The sequence below is a fragment of the Trichomonas vaginalis genome, chromosome VI (assembly GCF_026262505.1).
Source record: "Trichomonas vaginalis G3 chromosome VI, whole genome shotgun sequence".
NCBI classification, from domain to species: Eukaryota; Parabasalia; order Trichomonadida; family Trichomonadidae; genus Trichomonas; species Trichomonas vaginalis.
Window position 1 is genome coordinate 2445969 of NC_067208.1, and position 19765 is coordinate 2465733.

At 32.6% G+C, this 19765-nt stretch overlaps 11 protein-coding genes across 11 annotated transcripts, besides 1 other annotated feature; 8 read left to right on the forward strand and 3 right to left on the reverse strand.

Annotated features, from left to right (window-relative positions):
- Positions 1-1599: 1599 nt before the first annotated feature.
- On the forward strand, positions 1600-2779 carry TVAGG3_0793310 (uncharacterized protein; the record flags this gene model as incomplete). The annotated part of the gene is made up of 1 exon (XM_001297955.1): positions 1656-2177. The coding sequence occupies one exon, from the start codon at positions 1656-1658 to the stop codon at positions 2175-2177; it is 522 nt and encodes a 173-aa protein (XP_001297956.1).
- A 1509-nt stretch (positions 2780-4288) lies between these two features.
- TVAGG3_0793320 (RNA polymerase II transcription regulator recruiting protein) lies at positions 4289-5115 on the reverse strand (the record flags this gene model as incomplete). Its single annotated transcript, XM_001297954.1, has 1 exon — positions 4387-4863. One exon carries the CDS (start codon positions 4861-4863, stop codon positions 4387-4389), a length of 477 nt encoding a protein of 158 aa, XP_001297955.1.
- A 145-nt stretch (positions 5116-5260) lies between these two features.
- On the forward strand, positions 5261-5755 carry TVAGG3_0793330 (protein of unknown function, DUF4106 family; the record flags this gene model as incomplete). The annotated part of the gene is made up of 1 exon (XM_051247019.1): positions 5261-5755. A coding segment is annotated over one exon (495 nt), but the record flags the coding sequence as incomplete, so codon positions are not given.
- A 351-nt stretch (positions 5756-6106) lies between these two features.
- Positions 6107-7526, forward strand: TVAGG3_0793340 (protein of unknown function, DUF4106 family; the record flags this gene model as incomplete). The annotated part of the gene is made up of 1 exon (XM_051247020.1): positions 6107-7526. A coding segment is annotated over one exon (1420 nt), but the record flags the coding sequence as incomplete, so codon positions are not given.
- A 122-nt stretch (positions 7527-7648) lies between these two features.
- TVAGG3_0793350 (protein of unknown function, DUF4106 family) lies at positions 7649-8512 on the forward strand (the record flags this gene model as incomplete). The annotated part of the gene is made up of 1 exon (XM_051247021.1): positions 7649-8512. One exon carries the CDS (start codon positions 7649-7651, stop codon positions 8510-8512), a length of 864 nt encoding a protein of 287 aa, XP_051082496.1.
- A 201-nt stretch (positions 8513-8713) lies between these two features.
- Positions 8714-19765: part of a mobile genetic element that runs on past the window's edge.
- TVAGG3_0793370 (protein of unknown function, DUF4106 family) lies at positions 9857-10267 on the forward strand (the record flags this gene model as incomplete). Its single annotated transcript, XM_051247022.1, has 1 exon — positions 9857-10267. The coding sequence occupies one exon, from the start codon at positions 9857-9859 to the stop codon at positions 10265-10267; it is 411 nt and encodes a 136-aa protein (XP_051082497.1).
- Positions 10644-11177, forward strand: TVAGG3_0793380 (protein of unknown function, DUF4106 family; the record flags this gene model as incomplete). Its single annotated transcript, XM_051247023.1, has 1 exon — positions 10644-11177. One exon carries the CDS (start codon positions 10644-10646, stop codon positions 11175-11177), a length of 534 nt encoding a protein of 177 aa, XP_051082498.1.
- On the forward strand, positions 11695-11979 carry TVAGG3_0793390 (uncharacterized protein; the record flags this gene model as incomplete). The annotated part of the gene is made up of 1 exon (XM_051247024.1): positions 11695-11979. The coding sequence occupies one exon, from the start codon at positions 11695-11697 to the stop codon at positions 11977-11979; it is 285 nt and encodes a 94-aa protein (XP_051082499.1).
- Positions 12010-12924, forward strand: TVAGG3_0793400 (uncharacterized protein; the record flags this gene model as incomplete). Its single annotated transcript, XM_051247025.1, has 1 exon — positions 12010-12924. The coding sequence occupies one exon, from the start codon at positions 12010-12012 to the stop codon at positions 12922-12924; it is 915 nt and encodes a 304-aa protein (XP_051082500.1).
- TVAGG3_0793410 (KilA, N-terminal/APSES-type HTH, DNA-binding family) lies at positions 15207-16045 on the reverse strand (the record flags this gene model as incomplete). Its single annotated transcript, XM_051247026.1, has 1 exon — positions 15207-16045. A coding segment is annotated over one exon (839 nt), but the record flags the coding sequence as incomplete, so codon positions are not given.
- On the reverse strand, positions 17875-18813 carry TVAGG3_0793420 (organellar and viral DNA polymerase type B; the record flags this gene model as incomplete). Its single annotated transcript, XM_001302026.1, has 1 exon — positions 17875-18813. One exon carries the CDS (start codon positions 18811-18813, stop codon positions 17875-17877), a length of 939 nt encoding a protein of 312 aa, XP_001302027.1.

Genomic DNA, 19765 nt, shown 5'->3' on the forward strand with positions numbered 1-19765 from the left:
ATGGAAAATTTAAGATCATTTTTCAATGAATGAGGTTCAAAATTTCAATACTTCCGAAATTAATTCAATTGTTGGAAATTTCATGAAGACTCTCCGATTATTTCATCGTGCTTTGCTATTTTCTGGATCATTGCCTCAATGAAACTACTTAAGGGTAAAAGATGCTTATGTAACGGATAAAAGCAAGATAATAATCCTATAAATAGTTAAATTTCAGTTGTCATTTCATTAATGCAATCGAAGAAGAAAACAAATAATCATAATTGTAAAATTGATTATATATAGAGATAATAGCTATATTATCAGAATCAATCAAGCCAAACATGGAAAATGAAAACAAAAAAAATGCGATTAAAGCTTTAATGAATCGCTAATACAATTGGTTATCCGAATTTTGAATTATTATCTACAATACAGTAATCCAAATTGATACCTAAAAATTCTTTTGTAAGTTTCAAGGATTATTCAAATTAATTTAGAAATTTGAATTTTTGCCATATTCATAGGAATAACGCCATCCTTGACCCAAAAAATCAATTGCATTAAACTGATTCCTTTTCCATAGATATTCAGTTAAGAATTAAAAAAAATGATAATTGCTTATCATTTCAATCAAAATGCCTTTCGAAATAGTACACAAATAATATCTCAAAACTGTTAAAAAAAGCAGCAAGATGATTTTATTCAAATTATGTAAAAAAAAATTATATTGAATATATAGTATATCTGTTTGTTGATACTAAGTGCTCTTACTTCCTTGTTGTTAGTAGAAAATTGTTATAAAATAAAATGATTTATGAAAATGGTCCTGTTAGGTTCAACAAAATTCGTTAAACTTACTCAATCTGTGTTGTAATCAAAATATTGTCTTATAAAATTAAATGATTGATTTTTTGATAATAATGATTTATTTGAAAAGTGACATTGTCGATCAAAATTATTTTGCATCGGATAATTGTTAAGTATGGGGTGAAACATTTTGCTGGCTTTTTTTGACATATCTATTATTTTGAAAGAAATGTGTTTTGAATTGAATCTTTTCAATTTTTTGATAATTTACTTTGAAAATATGATATAAAATATCTAGAAAAATTTATCAATTAGCTTTTTTGAAATAATTGAATTATGTTTTTTATTGAGTCAAATATAGTGGTAGTACTACTGTATCATTATTTCGCTTTCTATTTAAAACAATTTCGTATTGAATTTTTTAAAAAAATCACTATTGCGTACTAAATTAATCAAAAACATTAAAAAATCAGTGAAAATCTTTAAAATCATTAAATTAAGGTAATTTAAAATTTTGAGAATTTTTGTTTCTAATATTTTTAAACTAATGATTAGATTGATGCAGATGTCTTGTGTTGTTTCAATGATCTCCGATCTATTCTTACAGCGATAATTTTCAAAAGGAAAGAGCAATTTTTGACATCAATTTGAAAAAATTTCCTCTCAATATTTGATCGACTCTCAATTTAAATTCAAAAGTAAATCTTTAAAATTCCATCATGATACAGTATCTGTAAATAATCGGAAGATTTTATCCATTCAATAGTTGTTTATTTTGAAGTAAAAATAATCGTTATTTCTGAGGCAATGAGTAATACAAAAAAATCACAAGTTTCCCAATTGAAAGATATAGAAATAATTTTTTTATGGAAGATGACCAACAAGGCCAAAGGATTGTCATTATACGGGAGCCCCCGAAAAAGAGGATATCGGACGAGTACTCTGAGTTTAGGAAGAAGATGGACATTCGGCGACGAAAGGTGAGCAAATTATATCCATTCGTGGAAAAATTTCTGAATTCATTTCCAAAATTAAAAAGGCGTACTGACATCATGAAATTAGCATTAAGAATAGGTGAACTGGTTCAAATTCCTGTTGATAGGAATGCAAAAAGATTAAATGAGCCATTGATATGCTGGTTTTGCGAGAATTGGCAGTTAGTGTCAAAATTAGTTCTTCCTACTTATGTTGAATTGTTTATGCAGCCAGAAGTTGTCGATGTAAATCCTCAAAATGTAGAAAATGATCAAGATATACAAAAACTAGACCAGGAGATTCAAAAGATCATGCAGGAAATTGGGGATATGGACCAATTTGAAATTGATGTCGATAATATTAATTTAAGTCGTTCTGAATCAAGTGATACTTCTGGACCGAATCCACAATAGAGCATATTATCGCTACGTTTTACATCATTAGATTTGTTCCATTTAGCAAATCTAATGTATTTTTTTATAGATTATCATAAATTTAGTTGAACAATTCGTTAACTATTTGGGAATAATTTTGAATCATTTTTTTACCAATCGATTTCATAATCCTTTACTTACAAATTTGATTGAAATCCCAAAGAAACCTGTATTTCACAATGAACAATGGTAAGTCAAAAAAATCAAATGTGAGTTCATTTCAAGAATCAAATAATCTCATATCATTAACTTATTTTCCTTAACTAGACCTAGAAAATAAAAAATCAAAATTTTGTTAAATTCCTAATGATGATTTTTTAAATCGATGCAAACTATGCATTAATAGAATCAATTGAGGTGTACTATTAAGCAGCTTAACTCTGAATTTATTGTAAAATTGTTGATGATTAAATATAGAAAAATAGTACTATATTTGATTCGATATTGAGAAATTGAAAATCGTTTTTAGAATTCAGAAATTTTTCAAGTTAAATCCTAAACTTTTTATTTAAATGGAAGTTATTATATACATGTAGAAATCTCTCGCGTATGATTATATTTCAATGAAAACTTAATCACGGAAAGTAATCCTTTTTTCTAAGTTTGTTGAATTTTGATAATATAATAGGCGCCAGGAATACAATTAAATATGAACTGCAATTTATTTCATAATTTTTTTTCAGCAGGTTATGAAGAAATACATCATATAATATCAGTTAAGAATAGCATGAAAAGTTATTTATTGAAAGGATAAAGCTTGAGACAATACTCCATTCAAATTTGAATTCAAAAGTGAAGATTTACAAGCTTTAGTTAGCTTCGCTGGATTATCCTAGTGGCCCTTGCCAAACTAAGACAATGCAAAAACGATTTGGATTAAATTCATGTGAATCAAAGATGAGCTAAAAGCTACCAGAGCTTCTGGCTATTTTAAAGGAGATATCTGACATAATATTTTAAGATTTTTGTAGAATTCTGGAATTTTATTCCAACAAATCTTCATTCTGGTTTAACCCAACGATGTGCTAACGTTGGTGTAAGTAGTTGAGAGATGTTGCCTTTGAATTTTAGCAAATCACTCCAATGTCAAGTAAATTTTTGTTTGAGTGTCATGTTTTCAAGAGCAGATCAGACGACAACAACTCACCTTTGCTTTATTAAGAATGGCTCTATTATCAAGGCGTATTTTGTTCTACAAACTTCATGATTTGGATACTCAAAAATCTCATATTTCCTGTATGAATCGAAATTTCAGATTTCTTTATTAAGCCCGAATAGATTGAAATTACCAAAAATCGTATATTCATATAAGTTAATGCGAACCCACTATTGGCATTCCAAAAATTATGCACATTGAAATGGAATTGAATAAACAATTTATTGAATTATTCATAAATTTGATGAATATTGAAAATACCCATCGAGAGGTATCTTATTTGATTCCCCATTACAAGATATCTTTAAGTTGATAAAATGATGATTTAACATATCTGGTAATGCCAAAGCTAAATAATCTTATTGGGTCATAAAAACGTAATATTTTCAATTTTATAAAACTTTGTTATTATTGAATTTGAAATTGAAATAATTTAGCCTTTTATTTTAATATAAATGATTTGGTAAATTCTGCTTGTTATGTATATTTTAAATCATATTAAAAATAAAAGAATAACATAATATTTCAAAGATATTAATTTTATTAGCAGAATATTAATATTAGCGATCATTAACTAGATCACACTAAAGTCATAGCTTTATGCTAATTATCTGCTTAATCAAAAATACTCAATAAAGGAATATTTCATCTATGATTTTTATGTCAAATTCCAATTGAATAAAAATTAAGTTTTGAGAAAAATATGTTATATAAACCATGTTAATGTGAATTTCATGATAAATTAATTTCAGCCATGATATTTTGAGAAGTCTTTCAATTTGGCAAATAAGAAATAATTAATAAATTATTATTGCCAATTTATGGTATATAATGTTATATTGAAATTGATTTAAAATAATTGAATGAAATTCTGCGATATTCAATTAACTACTTCTCAAATTTATTTACATGAATGGTCATGATTTATTTTATTGAAAAAGTCGACAAAAATGAGAATTTTCATATATAAATGTTTAATGTATAAGGATAGAAAGGCTATTAATACAACAGCACTTAGTTATCTAAAGAATTTTAAAAAAGATCACCAAAAATACCGAAATTATTTGACTCATCTCCAAATGAGAATAAATCTGTACTAAAGTCAAGATCAGCGAATGCTTGATAGACTTCTGGTTTCGAAGGTTGCTGGTTATTATTACTGTTTTCTTCTTCTAATTTTGGTTTTTCTTTAGAGAGCTCGTAGCAAAGCTTTCTATATCTATTTCTGCATTGTATATCATTTCTTCTCCTGAAAAATAGAGAAATTTGTCTCCATTTAGGGGATAGTTTTGGTACGAGTTCGAGTAATAGTTTATCTTCTTCTGGAGTCCATGGATCCTTGTTTACGCTTGGGTCTAAGAATCTAACATATCTGTCCATACATTGTCTTGGGGATCTACCATGCATTTTTTTAGATATCATCTTCCAATTACCTTTAGTTCCATATTCTTCGACAAGACGTACAAGTTTGTCATCTTCCTGTTGCGTGAATCTATTATAAACTGGCATCTTGGTTCGAGTTTAAAAAGTGTCATACCGAAAAAGAATGAGTCAAATTCAAAATATATAATCCTATATTAATGAGAAACATATTTATTGAGTAAGCAAACAAAATAAATTGATAGAAAAATTTAATGCCAAAAAAATAATGCAATAGGTCAGGTATGTGGGGCTTCCAGGGGCTGCGCCCCTTCTAGCCCTAAGAATTTTGCCCAAGACCCAAGAGGAGGACCGAACCCCAGCCGACCAGCCGGTGATAAAAACCAAAACCGTTTTTAAAAAGTGACAGACAACTCCGTTTTTTAAAAGTGACAAAACCGTTTTTCACTATATAAGAGATATGCAAACAAAAAAGTGACAGCCGCATGTTTTAAACTACAAAAACCGCTTTTTAACTTCACTTAAAATGCCACGTAAGCTACGTAAGAATATACGTAAGAGGAAGGGAGCATTGAAACATCCAATAGTAAAACTGACACCACAACAACAGTTGCAACAACAAATGATGAATGACCCCACTATGTTGCAACAAATGTCAAGCAACCCTATGCTTTTAAACCGAGTTATTGGTGCACAGAGTGGAGGTTTAAGAGCGGCACTTTTAGCGAAAATGGCAGGCTATGGTGGAGCTGCAGATGGAACAGCTTATAACCCTCAAAGTCAAATGAATTTGAGTTCACTCAAAAATCAAATAACAGATGTCAAAAAGTCAAACATAGACATACAGAAACAAATAAGTGAAAACGAAAAGAAACTAGAATATGACAGACACACAAAGAAACTCAATGAGTTAAACGTAGAGAAAAAGAAGAAAGAAGAACAACTGAAAGAACTAAGTACAGAGGAATATGCGAAAAAAGTGTCAGAAAAAGCAGCAGAAGTAGCAAAAATGGAACAAGATGTTATAAATTTGAAAAACCATACTACTCAATAGAAAGTACTGAAAGATGAAGAAATAAAACAAAAAGCCCTGAAGACATATATGGATAGCGATGAGTATAAAAAAGAAGTTGAAGCAAATGTAAAGGCAGAAAAACTTTTACAGTTGCAAAACCAAACCGTACAGTATGAAAACTTAGCACAAGAAAGTAAAAATAACGACGCAGCCATGCAAAAGGCAATGAAAAGCGCAGAATATATAAAAGCTAATAATGACTGGTTAGATGCCCAAGCCAACGCTAAAGCAGCCCAACTTATAGGGTCAATAAGGACAAAAATACAAGCGGATGAAGACAGTTCAAATGAAGCTTTAATGAATGCTGACTTTAAGAATGCCTTCGAAGCTCTTCATAGTAAGGTGAAACTAGTGAACGACTTCTCATCTGGAAAGAAACTGAAGTCTGAAGGTTTCGACAAAGAGTTAAAAGAAGTAGCACAAAATATGACGAAAATAACAGATGCAGCAACGAGACAGGCAGTTCAAAGTGCCTATGACGCCGTTAGAGCAACTGTTGTGGAAAGTCAAGAAAAAGAGTTACAACAGACCAAAACAGACCTAGTAAATGCTTTCTTAAGAACGAAAAGTCAGGTAGGACATTATGCTGCAGATGGAACATATGTGCCAGCTGGTGGAACTTATATACCACCAAACCCTCCAAGAGAAGCACCTGCACCAGGACTACCTAAAACATTTACATCGTCACATGGACACAGACACAGGCATGCACCAAAACCAACACAACAACCAACAGTTCAAAACCCTGCACAGCAACAACAACCAGAGCAAGGACAACAACCAACACAACAACCAACAGTTCAAAATCCAACACAACAACCACCTCCACAACCAGCACAGCAACAACCACAACCAGCACAGCAACCAACAGTTCAAAACCCTGCACAACAACAACCACAAACAGAGCAAGGACATAAAAGAAGTAGAGAAAAAGGAAACCAAGAATTCTTAAAAATGCTTAAGGAAGATTATGGTTACCCAGATACTCTTGACTTTAGTGACAGATATAAAGAAGCTATTAGAAAGTTCAAGGAAGGAAATACTGACCCGAACCTATTTAGCTTTATGGTTCAGCATCAAATGGGATATAATCTCAAACCTGGAAAATACAAGCTCGCTAAGGGATATGATTTAATAGCATATCATCCAAATGACATGAATGAATTTACTCCGAGATATTTGGTGTCAGAGCTAAATGATAATTCAACTCTCTTCATGAAACGCGTAAAAAATAGAGACGGAACGAAAGAAGAAAGGTTTATGAGTCCGGATGACTTAGATAGGGAACTTGTTAAAAACGGTCTCGGAATATATGAAATGCCAGCAGATGAGGTACAAGAAACTCAACAGGAAGAAGTTCAGATACAACCAGACATGGAAGAAATAGTTCAGCAACAACAGCTAGAAGAGCCTGAAGGAAACGAACAAGTCCCTCCTTTGGAAACTAACTTCACAGAACTAGATGAAGATTTGGAACAGCCGAAAAATCTTGACCCTCAACAAGAGTATGAGGTGAATATGGAATCTTTCCAAGAGTCTAAGAAAAATTCGGCTGACATAGTAGAAGAATATCGAAAAATGTTCGCCGACATACAAAAGACTCCAACATCAGATGAAAATATTCAGCATAGAATGGAAGTACTGAAAGAAAATGTACGCAAATACAATAATCCTTTTTACTTACGACCATATAAAGTTCAATCTTTGGCTGAACTCGGTGAAAATAAAAGGTTAAATTTCAACAAAACATATAGAAATGAAACATTGTTTAAAGTTCATTCAGAACCTAACCAATATGGAAACAAACCTACTTTTGTTTCTGCAGACTATGGAACTACAATGAGATGGGGTCATAAAGCTAATCCGGATAGGTGGTTCATAAACTTACAACCACAATTCCAAGAAGTTGTAGACGCAATGGAAGTGAATGGTGAACCAGATATAGCTGGTATTTTCAGCGCGGCTTTAATGCCATTGAAAGATATGAAACATGCAGATATTTTGGACCAGTATGAAATGAACATGGCTGATGGAAATATAACACCTGACGTTCTAGAACATTTATCTCAAAGAACTACACAGAACCATAGAGATGGTATATTTGGTGAAGAGTTTAGAAAGAAAGTTAGGGAGAGAGAAGGAAGAGAACCTATTGTACATGACCTTGCAAACGAAAGTTTGCAAAATGTCATAAAAACTTACTTTGCAGACAATGAACTGAGAAGGGATGAATATTTAAGAAAACTCAAATGGACAGTACCAAATGAAATGTTAGTATTGAAAAACACGTTCCTTGACAAAATAAAACCAACTACAGAAATAAATGACGCAAGACTGAAACATTGGGTAAAAGCTTTCCCATTCACAAAAGATATTATTGGTTACATGGAAAGAAAACCAGAATGGCTACAAAAACATATATTTGGAAACGAGCTTATTCCATATGGACAAGCTCTGTTTGAAGAGCTTGAACCGGAAACTCAGGAAAGAGTCATGCAAACAATACGCAAAGACTCAAATACAAACTATGACAAAATCTTTCTAGGATATAGGTTACCTGAGATGGGCGACCAGAGCCCAAAGGCAAAAAGGACATGGGAAATTTACAACATACTAGGTGAACATGAGGCAAAGATGCAACAACTTGAAGCAGAGGGCAAGTTACCAAAAGCGACACCAAAGAAGAAGAGTAGAACAAAGTGAAAGTAGTGAAGAAGTAACTTCATCTAGTGAAAGTAGTGGCAATGAAGGAAAAAGAAGAGTTAAAAACTCAGTCAGGAAGAAAGTAAAGCTTGGTCCGAAACAATTATGACACATAAATCCAACTATTCTATATTTTACCCATATGAAATGTACGCCGCTCAGAATATAACGCCAACAGTTTTGGATGCCATGAACGGAAATGTTTCCGAATGGTATAACGAATGCGACAATGCCATTAGAAGGTCAGAAATAGTTCCTGGAACTTACGAATATACAACTGCTGTTTCTTATGGAAACGTAGGTGAGTTTGGAGAAGGCTCTTCAACAACAGTAGATATTGCTTGCGACAGGTTTCATATTATTTCTATTGACAACTCATTCTTATACGTGGAACAAGACATTGAAATAAAACCTTCTGCCAAGTTGTCTGACAAGAAAGGTTGCAATGGAATTTTCTATGTCGGATACCAATATGCTCCAGAAGTTTTCATGGGATATAAGATATATTCTAACTCTGACTTAGTTCAAACAGTAACATGGGCAAACTATGAATGGTTCGCTTTGAGAAACTCAGTACAACCACAAGCTAGAGAACAAACAGACCAGTATGCAACTATTGAGAAAATAAGAAGACTTGACCCTAACGTTCCAGGAGTTTATGTTGACCTTTCTGGTTCAGATGGAACTGCTGCCACTAAAGTAAAACTGAAACTTAGAGTTCCTTTGTCATCTTTCCTCATCTTCAGGTTTTTAAGATACTTGCCAAACTGGGCAGGAAAAATTTCTATCGAACTTACTCCAAGCAAAAATAACTTAGTCATTGCACCAACACAAGACCCATTCACTCTTACAGACGTAATGGGAACAAATAAAACGTCATTCGCCGAATTTTGCAAAGGCAAGGTTGACTTAGACTTTGGTTTCTCAAACCTCAACACTGAAGTAAACTATTATTTCAATGCTGCTGGAGATGCTTGGGACCCAATTAAGTTCACATGCGAAAAATTTGAATGCAAGAGAATAGAAAGCAGACTTGCAGTCTATATGTTGGACCCAGATATTTCAAATGCTTTAGCTGCCAAATATATTGCAGTTCCACTTATGTTCCCTATACACCAAATATCTGTCAAAGACTTTGCAGGTGAAGTTGGAAACCAAAGTGCTGACCCAGGTGCAAGAACAGATATTGCTTTAACAACTGCAATGAAACATGCAGATACTATGTTTGTACTGTTCAGACGAACTATAAATGACTATTCTTGTTTCTACAACCCTGGTATTAAATATCATATAAACATAGATGGTAAATATTATCCAAGAGAAGAATATTCTACAGTTGAGGATATGAGGTCATACAACTTGACATTAGATGCTATGAACTTTAACAACAACTTCACAACAACCATTAACCCTGAAATGCAAAGTTCTATTATGCCATATGTGAAAGTATGGACTCATACAGGAGGTCAAAAAACTCAATATACAAATGGAGACCGTTCAAACTTTTGGCTTGGCATTCCATTTGCTGACTCAGAAGACTTTATGGGTGGTATTTCAACTGTTGGTACAGTTCAAATACAATATACTGGTGACAGAGACGGTCCAGATGAATTGAAAGCAAAGAAGTTTACAAAACCAATAGCACTTTTCACGGAAGATGCTCTTTTGAAGATTCGTTCGATGAAACCTGCTGGGGCTCCTCAGATTGGTATAACGACAGCTTCCATCGAGCAGATTTTGGCAGCAGGTCAGTAAGTTGTTCTTGAACTGACTTCTCTCCGTCAAATATTGACAGTACGCCAGTTTTGACATAATATTGTATTATAAACTTTCCTTTAGTAATATCTGTAAGTTTTGAAGTTATATTTTTGTCTGCTTCAAGAACTTTCACCATTTCAGTTATACCAACTTTCTTTGCTTTATGAAAATATTTTGGTTCAGCAAAGACTGCTATTCTATAACATTTTCCATTGTTTGTGTAAAGAACTATTCTGTCAATGTATTTGTATTGTTTGTGAGTATAAACTTTGTTTTGCTTCAATTCAAAGAGATATCCGAATACGTCCATCTTTTTATTCTAAGTAAAATGTCATTTCCGAAAAATAGAAGCGTAAGTGTTTCAAAAGGTTTAATGGCGGTGGCAGATGTGAAGTTAAATTCACCAACTCAAACAAACAGTCAAAGTGTTATTGTCAATGTCAAAGACAGAGATGTTGAAGTGGGGAAACCATACGAAGACGAAGATGGTATAACAATTGTTCCTGTAAAAGAACCAACATATCCTGAAGTTAGCAGAGACTTAAGTTCTGTTGCAGATATTCGAAACGACTACCAACAACTGAAAGACAAACTTCAAACTCAGGAGAAGATTTGTCAAGCTTTAAGTATAATGTTAAACTTGGTCGAACACAACCCTGTAAAAGTGAACTCATATGTCATCGCACCTCATGAAGTTTTGAAAGAACTATTGAAACTTTTGACAGAGGCAGACGATATAAACATCAAAGAAATAGAACCCGACATTAGTTGCTGTGGTGTTTCATATAATGCGATTGACAAGATATACGTTATGAAAGGAGGTGAAACGTTGAACTTAAAATATAGTTTCCCAGACGTTATAAAAATATTTGACGACCACAACATTTCATTAAAATTTATTTGCTAAGTAAATGGCAGAAGACATAATGGTTTATACTATTACGACTAAAAACCCTGAGTCATATAATTCTATAACAACAAACTTACAAAGTCCTCAAGGACGATATTGTAAACTAACCTTAAACACAATGACGACTAAAGCCTGTTTTGCTCTTTTGACACCAGAAGACTTTATTGTTGTGAATGGTAAAAAATACTCCTTTGAAGATACTTACTCAGATATACCACCAACAGGTTTTGTTGACTTATTTAATACTTTAAGTACGGGTGTAACATGTGCTGCAACTAGAGCAGGTTTCATTATGTTTGGATGTCCGACTGAGTTTACTATAAACGATATGAGCTATAATACAAAACTTATTTCTGGTTTTTACTACCAACAGTTTCCTATAACAGGAAAAGGTGTCATACAAGGAATGTCTATTCCATTGACATTAAGCACACCAATCTTATATATTGTTTCAAACTTAGGTTCAAAGTGTTATTCGAATGTCGACAGAAACTATTATGACCAAAAGATACTTATGCGTATAAACAATACTTTCTCTGCTGGTTTGCCTATTGTTCATTCGAATGCAGAATTTTCAACCTTAGTGAACTCAAACACTTTGGCAAGTATAACGTTGACATTAGTTGACGCAAACTTTGTTCCTGTAAAACTTTTATGTCCTATGTATTTGTCAATGACGGCAGAAAGTTTCGAATTGGAAGATGCAACTGGTGAAAGTATTGTATTACAAGAACAACTTCAACAACAAATAGCTCAAGAACAACAAATGCAACAAATGGAACAACAAAGTCAAGAATAAAAAAATAATATTTTTTTTATTTTTATAAAAATGTACAGAATAGATGTTTCAGATTTTTATGACTTCCAAGCATTCAGAAATATGTGTCCATTTAGAGACTATAACAAAGCAGTCGAGAATTTGAAACGTTTAGTCATTTATGTCGACTCTGCCCCAGAATGTTATGTTATGAAAGAATGGGATGTAGTCTTTAACAAACCAAGAGCAACAATAGTTTCAGAACAAGAATGTAGACAGAAACTTAAGAAAATAAAAGTCGTACAAGTTGGCATGAAGATGTTAGATGCTTGGGATATCTTATTGTCAAAGTTAGAAGATTTTTCAGTTCGTGGTATAAAGTTCTATACACCTTCTCCAAACTTCTATTCTATCTTCACTGGATATAAATATGAACAAGTAGAATGGAAAGAAAATATTATAGAAGCTTGGTTAGACCATGTCAAAGAAATTATATGCAATGGAAACGAAAAGGTTTATGAGTATATCTTATGTTGGTTTGCAAACATCTTACAACATCCAAGTGCTAAAAATGAAACTGCTCTCATTATAATTGGAAAACAAGGAACTGGTAAGAACACATTCTTTACAGATATTTTGTGCAAACTGTTAGAAGGTTATTCGAACCCTAATATGACAAACTTAGAAAACATCTGCGGTAAATTTAACTCCTCAATAGAGAATATGAAACTTATAGTTTGCAATGAACTTCAAAGTATAGATACAACAAAAGTTTTGAACTCAGATGCTTTGAAGAGTCTTATAACAGATAAAGTTGGAGTTGTTGAAAGAAAGTATAAAGACCAAAGAGTTTGTGAAAATGTTGCAAACTTCATTATGGTTTCAAACAATGTTGTTCCGATGAAGTTAGAAAGTTCTGACAGAAGATATGTAGTTGTCAGAACGTCAGATTCTCATATGCAAGATACAGATATTTTGACGACTTAGCAGAAACTTTGACATCTGACTTTTACAACCACTTGTTCTCATATTTCATGACATTAGATATTTCTAAGTTCAATCCAAGACAAATTCCACATACCGAAGAGAGACAAACATTGTTAGAAGCAAACAAGAGTGTATATGAACTGTTCATAGATGAAACTGACTTTGTGTCATTAGATGAAAGGTCATTGTACGATTCGTATAAACAATATTGTCAAGAATATGGTTATATGACAGCGTCTAAACGAACATTCTTGGCAAATGTCAAAAGTCTTTTAGATGTTCAGAATGGTGTATATACAAAAAAATTTTTTTCTGAGTAAATTTAAAAAAAAATATTTTTTTATCCGATAGAAAAAGATGACAAAAATTCATCTCAGTAAACAAGTACATGTCAGGACTTAAAGAAGAACTAGACCCATTCACATATTTGAATGTTTACTTCTACCATTTTGAAAAGTCTTCATTCAGCAAAGTTTGGAACATCGAACCAGTTAAGTTTGCTATTGTGACTAAAAATGGTGCGAAATTTGAAGACTTAGACATAGAAGGTTTTGTTACAGTCAAAGAAAGTTTTTGACAGAAGGTTCTCAAACCTTAAAGAAAGGCAAAGCATACAAACTTGTTATACCTTATGAACCAAAGAAAGCAGACGACTATGAATATTATGAGTCTAAGATAGTTGAAGTTCAAGGTAAATTGGGTAAAAAGATTTTAGAGTCTAAGCCAGTGTTGCCCCTAAAGAGGAAGAGAACATTGACATTGACCCAGAAATGTTCTAAAAATAAATTTTATTTTTACATGTCAAATTTCTTTTTCTCTGGAAACTGGTTCAGGTCTTTCTTCTCTTCTTCTACTTTCTTTCTTTCTTTTCTTTCTTCTTCTTTTCTGGTGGAGTTATGTCAAATTTGGCGCAACTATATTTATGTAAAAGTTTCTTTGTCCTTTAATAGCTCATCTATTCTGTTTTCTATTTCATCTTCAAGAACAGCGCATGTGTCTTCTTTGCATTCTAAGAAGTTTGTTTGACTTCATCTCTCCAAGAGGCGTCATCTCTGTCAACAAGTCTTCATTGACAATTTTAAGACTGCTCTGCTTAATGTTTTATGGTTCTTGTCATATTCCCAAAACAGAACTTTAGAACAAATTCACCTTTCTTGTTTACACTATGTAAGATTTTATGGTCGACAGATGTTTTGCTGTCGAAAAGCTTGTCTCGAATATAGATAGCGAAATCGCTAGACATTTTCTAAAAGATAAAAATTTTAATTTTTTCTAAAAAATATGTTAGAAAAAAAGTTTGCTGACATTGACAAGAAATTTGAGAATGTTTTAAATAAGAACAAGAGAAAGTTAGAAAATGCTCAGATAAAGCCTATACATGACAAGTTCTTATTTGCTCAGAATGGTATAACAGGTCTAATTGCACCACCTGGGTCGGGTAAGACTTTCACTTATCTTAAAATGGCTGCACAACAACAAGAACTAGATGAGAAGAACCCATTCTATGAGTTAGTTGTTATTTGTAGTACTTCTGGTCAATTTGACCAAACCGTCAATTCGTTCAAAGATATTATAAAGAAGTCTAAGTTAGTATGTATAAAGGATTACTGAGTTGTTAGATTGGATAAAGAAGTAGCCAAAGAAATATTGAAATGCTATAAATGAGTATATAAATTCTAAGTTTAAAGACCCTAATGAGGAAATGCAGAGAATATTAGAGAAGAAACACTTCAGAAACAAACAGAAAGAGATAGAATACATTTCGAAGAAATTGCAATCTTACGATTGGAAGACATACCCTCATAGCTGTCTTCTTATCTTAGATGACTTTGCTTCTCATCCTTTGTTAAAGAACAGAGAACAAGACATGTGTCGAATTCTTAAGAAGCTCAGACACTTTAACATCTCAGTCGTAATATGTGTACAGACAGCAAGAGTTTAAGTAAGGATGTTAAAAGAGATACTTACTGACATAATACTTTTCCCCGGATTGTCCGAAGACGATTTCATGGAACTTATGAAAGAGTCCATGGCAGGTAAGTTTGACAGACATGAACTATGGGAGAAGTATAAAGTCATACAAGACCCTCATACTTCTTTCAGAATTCATATCTACGCAAACAAAGTTCAAATTGTAAAAAGTCAATAAAAATAAATGGTTCATTTACTCTGCTTGTTTGAAGTTGTCAAAATACTCTGTTATTTTTTCTTTCAGTAGCGGTAAGTCTTCTTTGAAGGTAAGTATTGTACAACCTTTCATATCATAGTGTGTTTGAGGTAACGTATCTTGAACTATTTGTTTCACATCTTCATTCGGTGTCATTGAAATCGGTAAGTTTTCGCGATAGAACCAATTTCTGTCAGATTTGTAAATCTTAGCAAGGTCGTAAAAGCTTTTGTTGTTTCTTCTGACTAAATGCAACATAACCATATCTTTATCTTCTTCATTTTCCATCTCTTCAGTATAAATCATATACTTATAGTTCTTTTCCTTACCTTTTGGTACCGAACGTGGTATTCTTTTCTGAATGCTTTTGTCTTTTGCTTCAAGCTTGTTCTCTAGCTCTTCACGTTCTTGTCTATGAATTTCGTCAAGAAGTCTGTAAACATGCCATGCATAACGAGGAGAAGCCCACATTGCAACAGCATTTACTAAAAGTCTATGAACATAATATCCTCTCAAACCGTTTGGCAATTTTTCACGATTTTCATAGAGTTTTGGCGACTGGGGTTTCTTACCTACTCGCTGTTCTTCACTGTTTTCATAGAGTTTTGGCGACTGGGGTTTTTTACCTACTCGCTGTTCTTCACTGTTTTCATAGAGTTTTGGCGACTGGGGTTTTTTACCTACTCGCTGTTCTTCACTGTTTTCAGAAAAAAGTATGTCTCGCTGTGCTTCGCTTAAGAGTTTAATGGTGCTTTGGTTCCTAAACCAGTCTTTAGGAAGCTTAGTATCTGGTGCAAAACATGCTGTCAAAATACTTTGCATTTGGTACATATCGTCTTTGACCGAACGAATGAGGCGAAGTTGTTTGTTATATTGTATGTACTCGTATTCTTCATTTATGGCTTCATGAACGATAGCAGTTGTTGTGTTCTCTGATGTTGACATTACTGTCATTTCATACAAAATAAAAATAATTTTAAAACTAACTTTATTTTTTCTATCTTTCACAAAAGACCAAAAATAAACGCTTTACATGTATTTTTCAGCAACTTCGTCAAATAATTTTATAGCTTTATCTATCTCATCTACTTCAAACGTTTCTTTACCTTTTATGGGAGCACCATACATTTTCTCAAACTTTTCAAGTAGTTCTGTTTCTGCAGCTCTCATATCATTAGCAAACACAACCTTGACTCTATTGACTGTACTGTCATATCTTTGAGTTATATTATATGTTCTTCCTATCTTATATCTCTTTGTATTGAAGTCCTTCGGTTTCTGAACGATGTAAAGTAAGCCTTCACAGCAACGTTCCGTATCGAATGAACCATATGTTATGAAGTTATATCCAACAACTGGTCTAACCATAAAAACTATTGGTATAAGACTTTTGTCGATGAGATATGCTGCAGTTCCATAGAATCTTACCGATATCATAAGCTCAGGATTTCTTGTCAAAATTTTTGTGAGTAGAAGCAATTCTAACCCAGTCGTGTGTTTTCTTTCGATGGAAATATAATGTCTGACAAAGAATATTTGTTGTATTTCTTTGAGTATCTTACGTTAAATCACCTATTCTAACAATTTGGTGTCATTGTCTATCTTTCTAACTGTTTCAAACTCAATGTTTGACATATATGTCTTTACATACAAAATAAAAAAATAAATAAAAATAAAACTAACTTTATTTTTTCTATCTTAAGGAAATTCATGAATTTCATAGAGTTTTGGCGACTGGGTTTTTTTACTTACTCGCTGTTCTTCTCTCGGTTTTCCGAGGGAAGCAATCTTATGCCATTTTTTGACGAAGTGAAGATTTACACTTCGTCAAAAAAATCCCTGAAATCAAGAATTTTGTTGCTGAATTCAGCAAAAATAATGTTTAGGGTAGAAGGTTAGATCTAACCTGTTTTCTAACCTGTTTTCTCACCTGTTTTCTCACCTCATGAATTTTCATGATTTCATCGTACATGTTTTGTCAAGACTTCTTCGTACATGTTTTGTCAAAACTTCTTCGTAAATGTTTTGTCAAGACTTCTTCATCGTAATGAGCGTAAATCAGACAAAAATATATTTTAGGTGAAGTGGTGAGATCTCACCTGTTTTCTCACCTCATGAATTTTCATGATTTCATCGTACATGTTTTGTCAAGACTTCTTCGTACATGTTTTGTCAAAACTTCTTCGTAAATGTTTTGTCAAGACTTCTTCGTAATGAGCGTAAATCAGACAAAAATAATGTTTAGGGTAGAAGGTTAGATCTCACCCGTTTTTTCACCTGTTTTCTCACCTCATGAATTTTCATGATTTCATCGTAAATGTTTTGTCAAACATGAACGTATATGTTTTCTCACCTCATGAATTTTCATGATTTCATCGTAAATGTTTTGTCAAACATGAACGTATATGTTTTCTCACCTCATGAATTTTCATGATTTCATCGTAAATGTTTTGTCAAAACTTCTTCGTACATGTTTTGTCAAGACTTCTTCGTACATGTTTTGTCAAGACTTCTTCGTAATGAGCGTAAATCAGACAAAAATAATGTTTAGGGTAGAAGGTTAGATCTCACCCGTTTTCTAACCTCTTTTCTACCCCAGTTATTTTATAAACGTTTCACATGGTAAACGTTATTTTTAAAATTTTGTGAAAACTCAACGGTTTGACACATGCCCTAAAAATTATTTTACTCAGAATTTTGTTGCTGAATTCAGTAAAAATAATGTTTAGGTGAAGAGGTGAGATCTCACCCGTTTTCTCACCTGTTTTCTCACCCCAGTTTTTTCACAAGCGTTTTACATGAATTGTACGATGTATATTTGAAATTCTAAACAATTTCGTAGCTTCTATTTCTTCTGTCAGTATGTCAAAAGTTTTAACGATACCGAAAGTTTCTTTATACTTCTTCTTGACGTCAGATAGAAGGAAATCTTCTGCTGTTGGATAGTTTTTGTTCAGAAATTCTAACATGTTCATTTTATCTTCTACCGGCTTCTCTGCTTCTTTCTTTAAGTCTGCATAGTCGTTTCGCATACGTTCTATCTCTTTGACGGAGTAGTTATATTTCCTAATTGCTGCTTTACATTTAGAACATTGCGGGTTCATTTTTGCGTTATATTCTGAAACCTTACCTGCTAAAACAACTAAGGCGTCAATTGCTCTCTTCATCTCAAACATAGCGGGTCTTATTTGTTTGTTCCATACTTTGCCTCTTCTATCTTTATCTCTTATTTCCCAAACACATTCAGCAACTAACGAAACAAAGTTGTCGTAGGTCTTAAATTCTTCAGATTTATATATGTCAGAAACATTCTTATATACCATGTCGCAATCTTTGTCCATAACTTTATGGTTGCAATGAAAACCAAGGAATTCATAGTTTACCTTTCGTATGAACTTCTTTATTTCTACTGAGTCAGTTGGTTTCACTTCAATTTCGTCAAATTCAGGAATAGTGAGTTTTTGTTGTTGGATTTCAGGTAGTTTAGGCAAATGGTCAATAATGTCCTGCATTTCATAAAGATATTCTTCATTTGTTTCATCTTTCGCACTACAGTCTAAATTACTTGTTAAAAGTTCTTGCTTTATCTTCTGGATTTTTGTTTCGAAAGTATATGAAGAAGGAATGAAGTTTTTCATCTCTACTAACATAGATGTTGGATTCATGACTAACGAGTTTGGTGCTGTTGTTTGAATTGTTGTTGTGCCGATTGTTGAAATCATATCTTTACATACAAAATAAAAAAAATAAATAAAATAAAACTAACTTTATTTTTTATTTCGGGAAAATTCATGAAATTTCAAGAGGGTAGAAATGAGGGTAGAAAACAGGTTAGATCTAACCATCTACCCGACATTCTCGTCAAATACAAAAAATGACACTTTTTCATTAGATAACTGTTATTTTTTGACGAAGTGAAGAGTAACACTTCGTCAAAAAAATCCCTGAAATCATATCTTTACATACAAAAAAATGAAGAATAAATAAAATAAAACTAACTTTATTTTTTTATTTCGGGAAAATTCATGAAAATTCATGAGGTGAGAAAACAGGTTAGAAAACAGGTGAGATCTCACCTTCTACCCTAAACATTATTTTTTGGTCATTTACGCTCATTACGATGAAATCATGACAAAACATTTACGAAGAAGTCATGACAAAACATGTACGTTCATGTTTGACAAAACATAAACGAAGAAGTTTTGACAAAACATGTACGAAGAAGTCTTGACAAAGCATGTACGATGAAATCATGAAAATTCAAGAGGTGAGAAAACAGGTGAGAAAACAGGTTAGATCTCACCACTTCACCTAAAATATATTTTTTGGTCATTTACGCTCATTACGATGAAATCATGACAAAACATTTACGAAGAAGTCATGACAAAACATGTACGTTCATGTTTGACAAAACATAAACGAAGAAGTTTTGACAAAACATGTACGAAGAAGTCTTGACAAAGCATGTACGATGAAATCATGAAAATTCAAGAGGTGAGAAAACAGGTGAGAAAACAGGTTAGATCTCACCACTTCACCTAAAATATATTTTTTGGTCATTTACGCTCATTACGATGAAATCATGACAAAACATTTACGAAGAAGTCATGACAAAACATGTACGTTCATGTTTGACAAAACATAAACGAAGAAGTCTTGACAAAGCATGTACGA